The sequence below is a fragment of the Terrapene carolina genome, unplaced genomic scaffold (assembly GCF_002925995.2).
Source record: "Terrapene carolina triunguis isolate 2854851 unplaced genomic scaffold, T_m_triunguis-2.0 Scaffold192, whole genome shotgun sequence".
Classification (NCBI taxonomy): domain Eukaryota; kingdom Metazoa; phylum Chordata; order Testudines; family Emydidae; genus Terrapene; species Terrapene triunguis.
Window position 1 is genome coordinate 8,699,070 of NW_020664543.1, and position 12,615 is coordinate 8,711,684.

Consider the following 12,615-nt stretch of genomic DNA (forward strand, 5'->3'; position numbering starts at 1 on the left):
GGGGCAGTATGCCCAAGAAGGCGGGTCTCTCCGTGCACATGGGCAGATGGGAGCAGAGCGGAGGGAACCAGCTTGTCAAAAAACACAGTTTCTCCCCCTTGTTGTCACAGCAGTAGCTGTTTATGGAGCACGAGACTATTTCTAGTGCTGCCTGTGTGATCCTGGTCACAAACAGATCCCACAGCCAGAGGCCAGCTGAAATAAAGGGTAACATTTTCAAAACATTTTCAGATGATGTAGGAACCTAAATCGTATTTTCAAAAATGACGTAGATGCCTAGGCATCTAGGTCTCATTGAAAGTCAATGGAGCTCAGGGTCCAAAGTGCCTTCGGGTATGTCTATATACATAGCAAGCGAAGGTGTATCGTAGTGTGGGTAGGCATACATGGGCTAGCTTTAATTAGGTAAGAAGTAATGAAGACATTGCAGCTCAGGCTTCCGCACAGGCTAGCAACCTGAGTACATCCCCAGGCTCCCCAGAGGTTCTAGTCAGGTTGCCAGCCCGCGCTGAAGCTCAGGCTGCCACGTCTATGATGCTATTGTTACCTGCGCAGGTAAACTTACCCACGCGCCAATCACACCTCAGCTGCAGACACAGCCTAGGTCACTTTTGAAAACATCACCCATGTCCCAGGCCCCTCTGCAGTGGGAATGGAACCACATGATCAGTTTTCAGGGCCCATGAGGTATGGCTGACAACAGCCCTCACCTCAGCATCCAATTTGGACAATCACGATTTCCGCTCACAGACGCCTAGGCGGAGGAAGGAAATCCTAAGGCTGGGAAATCTGAAGTCAAACAGAACCTTTTTTTCTTTAATTATTCGCCATCCTGCACAAGAGGTCACCATGAGCAGTCCCGACTGGCAGTTTCGAGTCTGGAAATCAGTCCCACATGAGTTTATTGTAAACATGCAGCCCTGCAGCCTGTCTCATCAGAACCCAAGCAGCCTGGTCAACTGTCTCACCTAAGTAAACGCTGAGAGTTGTTGGCTTCTCAGTGCTTTCCCTGAAAGTGTGAAACTCCTGACAGGCTGCCCTTCTCCCGAATGCCTAAAAGCTAAAAGTGCAGATGGAGGGGAAGGAATGTTCCAAGGGGAGCACCGCCTAACTCCTTTAAAACACACACAGCGGGGGATTTTCAGAAGCGACCAGCAGTGGCCTAACTTTGTTTCCATTAAAGTTGATGGGAGCTTTACCATCAACTTCAGAGCTCGGCTACCACTGAGCGCTTTTGAAAACCCCACCCAGAGTTTGCGGAGGGACCCAGCAAATCTTTGCTAGAAACGAAACAGCTGCTCCTCTTTGCTTAACATTTTACGTCGGAAGCAAACCCAGCATCTAGGACTGAGATCTGCTCCTCCTGGTGGCTCACTTACCAGGTTGACGAAGTCCTGGTAACAGATCTTCCCGTCTGAATTATTGTCTGCCAAGGCCAAGAGAACCTCCAATTTGTGTGGGTCCAGCTCAGAGCCGTGTCTTTGGAGGAGGTTTCGGAATTTCTCAGTGCTGATGTAGCCAGTGCTCTCGGGGTCAAACTGAGAGGGAGAAAACAAAGCAAGAATTATTTCCTCAGCATTACACAACACCTACAATGCTGACCTCCTAAGGGTTCAGCCTCAGCCGCAGGCCCAGCCATGCCATGTTGCCATGCAAGCCATCACAGTTTTATCACTTTTGCTGGTAGCATTGTGGGATGCACAGGTCTCTGCTCCAAGGGATGGAGAGAATTCTTCTACCATCATCCAATCAGTACCAGACAACCAGTTACACTAGCTGTGGGGACACTGTCTTGGATGTAGCCTCTGTGCTGGAGAATGCCAAGGTTATGTCTGCCTGAGATAGGGAAGGATGCTCCAGGTAAACATGAAGGGGAGAGCATGAGGAGACCAGATCAGTGGGCAGGAAAGAAAACCTCTGCATTTCCCTAGGGAGCAGCCTTAGGTCTTTGGTTGCCGGTAGCTTGGCATGATCACCTCATCTGTGGTCAGGACACGTAAAAACTCGATTAGCTAGAAATGAGGAGGGGCACTGCCCTTGTGAGTGGAGACCAAGCCAAGCTGCCAGCAATCAGAGACATAACCCAAAAACTCTAATACCTGCAGGGTTGCTAACGTCTGCTTTCTAAAGTTAATTCCAAATCCCAACTGCAAGGCAAGTAGGGTTATGAGGACAAAGGAACCTCCCTGAATGAGCTCTGTATTCAGGTACAACAACCCCCTTCTCATCCTGATCTAGTTCAGTGAGCAGACGTGCCCAATTAATGTTCCCATCAGCCTCTTCATTCAAACTTCTTTTACCTACAGACCTTGCCTTGTCCTACACAGTCACAGATCTCTCTTGGAGTCTGCATTTCAAAGTAAACACCACACACGGAGTCTCAGCAGGTACTCCTCTATTTGGCCAGTAGATGCATTTAATTGAGTGGTTGTTTCTGTTCATGCTTTTATTTGTAAAGTTAAAACTAACTGTCAACACTTGCTCTTGTCAGGCAGGCAGCCAGATGGCTTATATCGATTTTCAGATTCCTTATCCTGTCAAATTCTGGGCAAAGAAACAACACAACTTGCATTTCTTGTCGAGCACTTTCACCCTAAACGATCTTGCACCACTTGAAAAATATTACCCACATCACCACCCCTGAAACGCGGGTGCGTCCCTGGGAGTGGAACAGAGTAGCCATTGAAAACCACGCACAACAATACCAAACAGATCTGGATGAGCAGAGAACAAAAATGATTCAAGGGCTGGAAAATCTGCCTTACGCTGAGAGACGTAAGAAATTCAATCTAATCTCTCCAAGTAAAAGTTAAGAGGTGACTTGATCACAGCCTATCGGCAACTACATCAGAAGATTTCTGATAGCAGAGGTCTCTTTAATCTAGCAGACGAAGGCATAACATGATCCAATGGCTGGAAGCTGAAGCTAGACAAATTGAGACGAGAAAGAAGAGGCACTTTTTAACAGTGAGGGCAATCAACCATTGGAACAATGTACCTCAGAGTGTGGTGTGTTCTCCATCACCTGAAGTCTTTAAATCAAGACTGGATGTCTTTCTAAAAGTTATGATCTAGCTCAGAGATACTCAAACTGGGGGGGTGGGGACCCCAAAGTCGGTCACAACTCCCATTTTAATGGGGTCACTCGGGCTGGCGTTTGACTTGCTGGGGCCCGGGGCTGAAGCCAACACCCCAGGCCTGAAGCCGATGCCCGAGCCCCACTGCCCTGGGCTGAAGCTGACACCCGAGTCCTTCAGCCCTGGGTGGCAGGATTTGGGCAGGCTCAGGCTTCGGTCCCCACTTCTGGGGTCATGTAATAATTTTTGTCAGAAGTGGATCACGGTGGATCAGAAGTGGGTCACGGTGCAATGAAGTTTGAGAACTATCAAAAGTTAGGGGCTTGCTACAAGCAATAATGGGTGAGGTTTTATGGCCTGTGTTATACAGGAGGTCAGACAAGGTGATCAAAAGGTCCCTTCTGGCCTAGAAAAATCTATGAAAAAAAATAGTGTTCCCAAGTGACTCTACAGAGCGTAAGAGAGAGATTATCTATCTCAGTTCATTCATTAGTACAGCTCTGAGCTCACATGGTCTGCCTCAAGCCAATCACTTATCCTGAGGAGATGGGACTGGAAGCATTGCAAATCTTAAGATTTACAATGTCATTAAAAAAATTAAGGGTGAATCGCAAGATAATAGTATAAGAAATCTTTGGCGGCCTAAGGTTTCTCAGTTATTACCAGATTGCACCCCATGGTCATCTGTAGCTTTACAGCAACAGCGGGGATAGAACTCAGACACTCCTATTCTAAAAAGTACAGGACTCTTCTATAACAGCCAAAGGAGAATCTCCTTTGTCTGTTAGCAGGACAGCATTGACACGGTTGAGTGGTTCTGACTCTGTCCAGTAGATGGCAGTCATGCGTACACATAACAGCATGGACACATTGGCTAGCTCATTGTAATAGTGAGAACGCTGGATGGAAAATATCCCGAGAGGACAGGAGAGTCCAAAAGAGACCTTTTGAGAATGTGACAGACTGTCACCTGCAGCCTTCCCAACTTCAAACCTGGTAGATAAACAAAAAAACATAACCAACCCCTTGTGCCCCCCTCTGCCTCCCAAACCCATTCACCATCTTGTGGTTTCCTTGCTAAAGGCTGTTTTCCCCCTTTACAAATAATGGGCTTTGGCAAAATGGAGGCAAAGTCAAGTCATTTTAAAGAAAAATGATTCTCAGTTTAAATTACAGAGAACCGTATCCGTCAGGACAGACAAAGGGTCATTGACAGACTATGGCAAGCATGGTAGTTTGGGTTTGAAGGGAGGAACCATTTTAATTTGCTCTGTGCTTGTACGGGCTCCCACACCTCCAACCAAATTTTGCTTTGAGTTTTGTTGCTTTGAGTTTTGTTGCTTTAAACCAATATAAAAACTCTACATGAAACACAGCTCAAAGCACCAACTGCTACCTGGTTTGAGGTCAAAACTAGACATGGGCCCAAGCCACCAAGTTTGGATCTGAACTTTGGCTATGAGGTGTTTGGATCTATGGTTTGCTTTGACCCATTAGAGAGGAAGAAACCAAGTGTGAAGCGCAGGCCTGGTTCTGAATTTATCCAACAGGAACATAGCTTAAGATCTGCCCAATACTTTAACCATGAACCTCTTTGAATTGTATGGTGAATCCAGCCTAAATTTCTGGTTCATAACAGGACCCCAAACCAGAAAAGTTGTTATAAGTTTCACATGACGGACCTATCCTTGAGCAACTGCAAGTAACTTTACTGACTGTCATCATTCCAGCTGGCCAACAGCAATGCTGGTGCGCTCGACTGTCCCCTCTTCGCCTCCTCGTGGAAAGGCCATGTCTGATTTTGGGGCTTCCAGCCAATGATTAAAAGACCTGAGAATAAGGAGACACCTTGTGGTCAGATGGTCATTTTCAGAAGAACAGCTTGAGTTAGAACAAGGAATCTGAACTCCTTAGCAAGGTGGGGAAGTTTGCATGTCAGAGTTCCTCAGCTCAGATCTGTCTTTAGTTTTCAGTCAGACCATTTACACAGAGCCAGGAGTGTCTTCTGGAGTAAATGAAACAGTCAGGCATTCTGAATGAGACGGAATAATCCCCTCTGGACTTGTTAATTGAAAAGTTGCTTCTTTTTGGACATTGTAGACCCTATTTATTCCCTTACCTGTTTCCTTCATTCCATTCGGCCCAGACTGGTTCTGCGGCTCACCCTGGAGCTGCTAGAGCATTCCCCCTCTCCTGTCATCTGGAGCCTCTTTCCCGCATCTTTCCATCTTACCAGCTCTCCATCTCATTTCAAACCCCAGCTGAAATCAGCCCTCTTCTCCCTTCCTAATGCATCTTAATTTCTCTCTCCTTCTGCCGTTTATTTAAATTTAAAACTTTGTGACTGAACATTTAAGTACATGGGGGATGCAGCCTGAACAAGAGAAGCTAGCCAAAGAATAGTTTTACATCTGTATTTATTAACATCTTTTCAAAGCAGGAATAATATAGACTCTTCCTCAGGCACAGTGCTGAAAACTGACAAGCAAAGCAGCTTTTTTACGACTGCTTCCAAATCAGATGTATGTTTTTGTTGCTGCAGAGATTTTTATTTCGAAATGGATTACAAGCAGGTTCTTGGGAGTGTGAACTATGGAGATAAATAACATATTAAACCAGAAATGACAAGGCAGCCACATGCCATTTCAATTTATCTTCTGAAATGCTCAGTAGAAAGAGATTCCCACATTAAATTCTGTATTAACTCCCCCCACTTTTACCAAGAACGCTATTGCTTCCTAGCAGAGTACAGAGAAATCTTGTCTTCCACTGGTGACAATCTGTTAACTTTAACTGAGTATCTGCAGGATGTACTGGATTTCCGTCAAAGATTAGAATTCACTGAATTACTTGGTGTCACTTGAGTTCATTGATCTACAGCGGTATCTCCAGGCATTGAGGAGAGAGACACAGAGGCTTTGGGGTTTTTTTTAAATTGTTATAAAGAATCCTGTATTTTTTATAAATACACTTTATGGAACAGGCCTGCACTGATGACCTAAGAGATCTTTTCCAGTTCTAATTGCTACATCTCTCTTAATCCAGTCTTGAAATGTCATATAGGCTTTGTAGCTCTGAATCCATAAAGATGTTATATTTCCCCTCTTTCTTTGGTGCTGGTGAAAGCTGCTGGATTGACAGCCCTGAAAACTAAAGCCCCTTATTGATTCACAGATCAGATGGAGGATGCAATACCACAAAGCTTCCCTTGCATGTCTTCCCCCTTCCAAAATGCCTTATCCGTGACCTAGCCACACCAGTTGCTGACAACATAGTCCGTTCTCCAAGGCCCTTCCATCCTTGCCCGCTCTGGCAGCCAACGAAGATGACAATGAGCACCAGTTAGGGACAATGGTTTTTGAGATACTCAGCTGGACTGGAACCTGACAACGTCACCTTTGCAAGGAAGTTTGAACACCAGCATGGGCATGGCACTACAGTTGGGTTCCGTCCTAACGCAAAACCGTAGGCAACTCCTGGCCAAAGTGCTGCCAGCTTGTGTTCTCATCTGGACGCAGCATCAGCCAAAATGCGACACGTAGCAAATTAGAAACCCAAAACTGACATCAGATCGAACCCATTTCTTTTTAAACTTGGAAACTAAACAGACATAAGCGGCTGGACCAATTTGCTGTAACTTCAATTCGGTCTAGTCTCAGCCGGCTCTCATTTGCTGGGAGTTTTGCCTTTGATTTTCCAACTTGACTCAGAAGAGTCTGTATCCCATTGGCCTCTCTTTGTAGATAATGATATCAAGCTTGTTGGCTGGATTAAAAGATGGAAGGAAAAGGGAGGCGGGACAGGAGCATTTCAGTGCAGGAGGTATATTTCCATGGAAACATTTTGGACATGAAAGGGAGTTCAGTGAAAGCAACATGATTTCAACAACCTTCACTCTTTCCTAGCAGTGAACAAAAGCTTGAATGCCTGCACCTTTTGGCTGGCTTGGTTTGGAGACAGCAAAAGAAAAGCTGGCTTGGCAAGTGGCCCAAGTGGCAGGGGAACAGCATGCCAGCAGCTAAATCTGGCAGAGCGCTCCCCATCAGGCGGAGCAGCTGAAGAATCCACAGTACAAAACTGACCTCAGCGCAAGGCCGATTGTTTTGAAGAGGTAGTCTGTGCGTATGGCTCCAGCTCGCTCACTGAGCCAGCTGAGCCCCTAATCAGAGGGCTTCTGCTGCAAGACTTCAGCATTCAGCTGCCAACCTGCTCACTCGAGTGCTCCTGAATAGAGTCGTGCCGCTGCTTCCCTTGCGATACTCTCTCTGGATCGACGCTCACAGCCTCCACAGTTGCTACCAGTCTTAAGCGTCTGCTGAAAAACCTCCTTTTTTTGTTTTGTTTTGATAGAATTGTCCAAAAAGGGGGAGGGGTCAGGGGGTTAACAGCAGAGGGGAGGGGGCTGCTGCATGCATTCGAACTGAGATGGAGGAGTTGCCTCAATACAGGAGCTGTCAGTGGGGGTGGATGATTGGAAACAAACAAAACAAATGATCTGCAGAAAGTCAATGCTGTATGTTTTCCTCCATGCGCCAAGTTATGTCTTTGCAATGCGCCCTGTGACGTGACGTGCCTTCCTGACAACCGGCCTCCAATCCCAAAGGTCGCTTTCTTCACCAGTTCCAACTAAAGAAGGGGTAAAATTAATCCCCTTGATCCCAACATCTCAAGATTTGGAGAAGTTCAGATATTAATGCTGCATCTAGCCCCTCTGCAATTGGATGAGAGCTGGAAGATTGGATCCTAATACCATAGCCAGACTCAGGGCTTGCCTACACAACCATCTAGTTCACGACAAGCTGGGGAATGAATCTACCCTGCACTAGACTGCTGCGAACTAACTGTCCACGTGCACCCAGCTGATGCACACTGGCAGTTCATTAATGTGCTTTGATCTAGTCCTCTTCAAAAAAGGACTCAGTCAAACCACACATTAACAAATTGTTAATGTGCGTTAGCAAAGCGTACATGGACAGTTACTCCACGGCAGGCTGCTGCAGGATAGATTCACACCCCAGCTTGTCGTGAACTAAATGGTCACAAAGACAAGCCTTTCGATGTCTCAGTTCAGGTCCATTTTTACTGCCTGTTGGCCCTGTCTGTAACTCAAAGACCAGTCTAATTTTGCACTGCCCAACACCAGAATAAAATGGAGTTGTCAAAACCATACATCCAAGGAAGAGTGCGTCATTAGCATAATAGCAGATATAACCTTTATCGAGGAGAATTTATGCTGCCTTATCAGAGGCAGATAGACTCAGTCATCTAATAAAGCCATCTCCAATACTTGTGATCCAAGGTACACTGCTGTATTTATGCTCATTAACTGACAACATTCGATCCAACACGGTCATTTTACTTCACTGCATTGTTTAACTATAGTCTCAAATTTCAGTGAAAGGATTTATCCTGCTCAGGGATGATACATTCGCACCTCGTAGGTTTAAACGTTTCACTACTTGAGGTCCATGTGTCTAATGGTTAAAGCAGGGGGAGGAGTCAGACCCCCTGGACTCCACCCCCAGCTATGTTATTAGCTCACTGTTTGACTTTGGGAAAGTAGCTTGTGGGTAGGAAAGCCTATGAGCAGCAATTTGAAGTGTGTACATTTCTTTAACGGGCATGAATTACACCTTCCTGTAAGCAGTAAGAGCTATAAAGATCACAAATAGCTTTAACTGACATTTGTTATATAATGAAACATGGCAAAAACGTTTGTAAGAATAACCAGTAGTTATAAGGCTTCAAAACACTGCACAAACTAATTTTAGCTACCACTGTGATATCAGCATTAGAGTCAAAACAGATCTGATCTCGTCACTCAAGCTGATAGCAATTGGCATCGAAGTGACTAACTGACTTCCCAGACATCTGAAGGCCATGCTGGTAATGTTAGAAGACTCTCCAGTCAGAGAAGGCCTAACGATTACACACACACAACTTTCGCTCTTCATGCCGCTCTGCTGCTGTGCTTTTCCCAGAGATGATCCAAATGAAAGGTAGCTGGTACTTCCTGCAGCATCCCAAGCATATTATAACTGGAACAAACTCTATTCTCACAGTACAGCCGGCCTGTTCTTGCATTTCATGTCGTTTGCATTCATTCATTCATCGATACTGATTAGAAATGGGTTTGAATCAAAACCTGGGATCTGAACAATTCTGAAAACTGAGATTTGAATGGTAAACTCCCCTAATCTGAATATTTACAAATGGCCTCTCTCTTTACAACGGGACTGACCCAATTTGGAGTATCCATGTCTGACATTTTTTGCCTGGAGCCCCAGCTCTAACATAGATGCTGTAGGTTTTTATATTTATTTTTTCTGGATTTGCTTGTCTATTACAAGATCTAGACAATTTGATCTTAACAGCACCCCCCAATCTCCTCCACACACAAATAAATCAAACTCCTCAACCCTTATTCCAAAACAGCAGCTAGCTACAAAAATCAGATAATTTAGTGGCTTCTTCACATTTCCCATCACATGATAAAACAACAAATAACTGCACAGTTTAAATGCCCCACCCTCTCCCCACCCTACCCCAAATCAACTAGCTGTAAAAAGAAACTGACCTTAACTAGAAGATGCTTCAAATATTGATCCATGGTTAATTTATTCCTGGAAACTCATCCCCCAAGACAGGACTGGCATCTCCAATTCCATCAAGATTGCAAGTCAGGGCTGACATCAGATCCACACAGCCCCTGAGCTCCTAACCTCAACTGGGAGCCACTCACCAGACAAACACTCCTGTGATCCAACTCAAGGCAGTGGCTTCCTGTTTTAAGCTCGGCCGTATTACTTCTCCCTTTGCCTTTATGTAAGTGAACAAACATAACTCAACTGCTGGGGCTGAGGAGTGCGGAAGGCTGGACGCCCATTTGGCACAATAGGGCACTAACGACAATTTCATGCAAGGTTTCCTCTGCATCTCAAAGACAATTACCCTTAATTCCCTTGATCCCCCACCAGGCTCTTAAGCAAAAATGTAAATATGTTAATGACCATAACAACCACCGGACTTGAGGCACATGTTTTTCCCCCCCACTGCAAGCTCTCTTATTAATTATGATTATTATTATGAACTCGTCATAAAGTTAAGGTGCCCCAGCAAGACTGCTTAGAAAAGGACGCAGCTAGAAACTTTGTTTTAAAGGTGGTGGTGGTGGTGGTGAGGGGTGAGTGTGTTCAATTAAACCCCAGACTGTTCTGCCTCTTTAATTAAAGGCACATCAGCCACGACTGAGTGCACAAATAGGGTGGGGGTCAGAGACGTGCAGCTGTTAAACAATGCACTGATATCTTGGGACATTGCAGACACTAACACAGCCCAGGCTGCTGCTCCTTTCCCCGATTCCAAGGATCTCATTTGAATGAGGTCGATGGATGGCTTAGCAGCCAATGGCAAACACTCACCGGGGACCAGAGCAGCCGTGGGAGTCACAAACTGAAAGGAGCATGAGCGGGAAATCCCTTTCTGGCTTTGGGGCGACAGATCTATCCTAGGCCCAGAGAATTTACTGCAGCCTGTGGTTTCCCCAGTTACGGTGACATTATCTCAGCGTGAAGGGAGGAGATCAGCCCCGAGGGACACCCTCATTTCTGGTGAGAATATGGGCCTCGCAACCAGGACTCCTGGCTCTAGTCCCAAATCCGCTGTTAACTTGGAAGAAGTCACTTTAAAAGATCTGTGCCTCAGTTTCCCCCAACAGTAAAATGGAAACGACAATCGGTTCTTATCTTTCAAGGGCGTGGTGGGGCTAATTCATAGGGGGGCTGATTCTCATTTATACCACGGCCCCTGTATACCACCCTGGCACTGGAAAGAGGCCTTAAAGTGGGAGTATGTCGCATTTGAATCACCTTCTGGCTAAGGTGATTTACACCCATTCTTTGAACCTTAAGCTGATGGAGCAGGGTAAAGGGACCTTAGCATACATGAGAATCGGGGCCTGTGTGTTTGTAGAGTATTTTGGGATCACTGGATGAAAGGTACATATGCAAATCCTTATATAAAAGGGTGATGCCTGCTTCATATCCCAGCCCTGCCCCATTCTTGTCTCACGGAAATCCCCGTGCAGGGCAGGTCCTGTCTGCACAGTTCCCCCTCGCTGCTAAGGGAAGCAAACCTCGGCAAGAACAAGAAACCTCCACACGTCAGGTGTCTCTTTCTCTCCTGGTGCTCCAATTGCATTTCCCTCCATCTGACTCTCGGCACTGGCTTCCCCTCTTCCTCCATGTGCTTTTGAAGCTTTTCCTGGTCTCTCTTTCTCCTCATCCTCTTCAGCCCACTCCTGACTGCTCTCCTTTGTCTCTTTAATCCACGCACCACATTATTCTTCCTCCTGTCACACCCCTCCCTGTTTGTGGAACAGCCTCCCACGCTCCTCCCCCTCCTCTGAGAGTGAACACCTTAAAACCCACCCGTTCCAGCGGTTATTCCAGAGAACGTGCCGTTCTATGGCTCCTGTATGACACATGCCCATAGTGTCTGCGCTGTAACCTGCCCCCTTGTGCTCTTCCATTATGGAGTAGAACCAGAACCAAAATCCTGGATCCAACCACCACTGAAACTCGGATCCTCACCCAAGCCTCGTGGCTCAGGCCAATGCTATTAAACAGCTAGCTCTTCAGTTCATGAATTCCAATGTGCATTTACAACATCAACCTCATGTGCAGGAGGGCAAGGATGGCCGTGAGGCTAAGGCACTGGGGCTGGGACTCAACAGCTTGGGTTATTTCCAAGATCTTCCACATACTCCATAAGGAAACCTTGGGTGAATCAGTTAGTCTCTCTGCCTTACTTTCTCCATATGTAAAATGGGGATATTGACACTTGTTGGCAGGGGATAGGTTTCTGTTGAAAGTGTAATTTCCAGCTCGGGCAGACATACCTGCGCTAGCTCTGATCAAGCTAACTCGCTAAAACCAGCAGCGTCGCAGCCACAGTGCCAGCAGTGGAACGGGCGAGGCTCTCAAACAGGATTGTACTGGGGGCAGTTAGCCCACTGCACCACCACAGCTACGCTGCTATTTTTAGCACAGTAACTCAATCAGCGCTAGTGCAGGTCTGTCCAACCGAGCTGGAAGTAACACCTCCAGCCCTGGTGCAGACATACTCAACAGCTTTTGTGAAGCGAACAGATCCTGTAGCAATGAGAAGTAGCTAGACAGACAGGTACACTTACACCATTAGAGCACTGATTTCACATGAGCAATCCCTTTTAAGGAAATTTATGAGGCAGGCAGAGAAACGCTTCCCAAAATAGCTGTAGGTCCCACTACGTTGGCATCTCTAGCTTTCACCAGTCTCCGAAATTCATGCTGCTACTCAGCTTGAGCTCACACAATATTTTATCATCTCTGCACACAGCGGTAGAATGTGCAGCATTAGCTGCTTTGATAAAGATTAAAGGACTGACCAGGAAGCAGATCAAATCCCATCTAATAAACCAAAGGCGAGAGCAAAAGCAGAAGCTGTTGTACCAAAACTTTGTCCGCAACTATTTTCCCAGGGGCCTAGAGAAACTGCT

The 12,615-nt window shown here is 46.1% G+C and overlaps 1 protein-coding gene across 1 annotated transcript in view; it reads right to left on the reverse strand.

Annotated features, from left to right (window-relative positions):
* Positions 1-9,995, reverse strand: part of RHBDL3 (rhomboid like 3) — a 63,688-nt gene extending 53,693 nt beyond the window's left edge. Inside the window, 3 exon segments of the mRNA XM_029912208.1 lie at positions 1,380-1,538; positions 9,800-9,826; positions 9,828-9,995. Of these exon segments, the coding sequence (XP_029768068.1) occupies positions 1,380-1,538; positions 9,800-9,826; positions 9,828-9,995 (354 nt within the window).
* Positions 9,996-12,615: the final 2,620 nt, after the last annotated feature.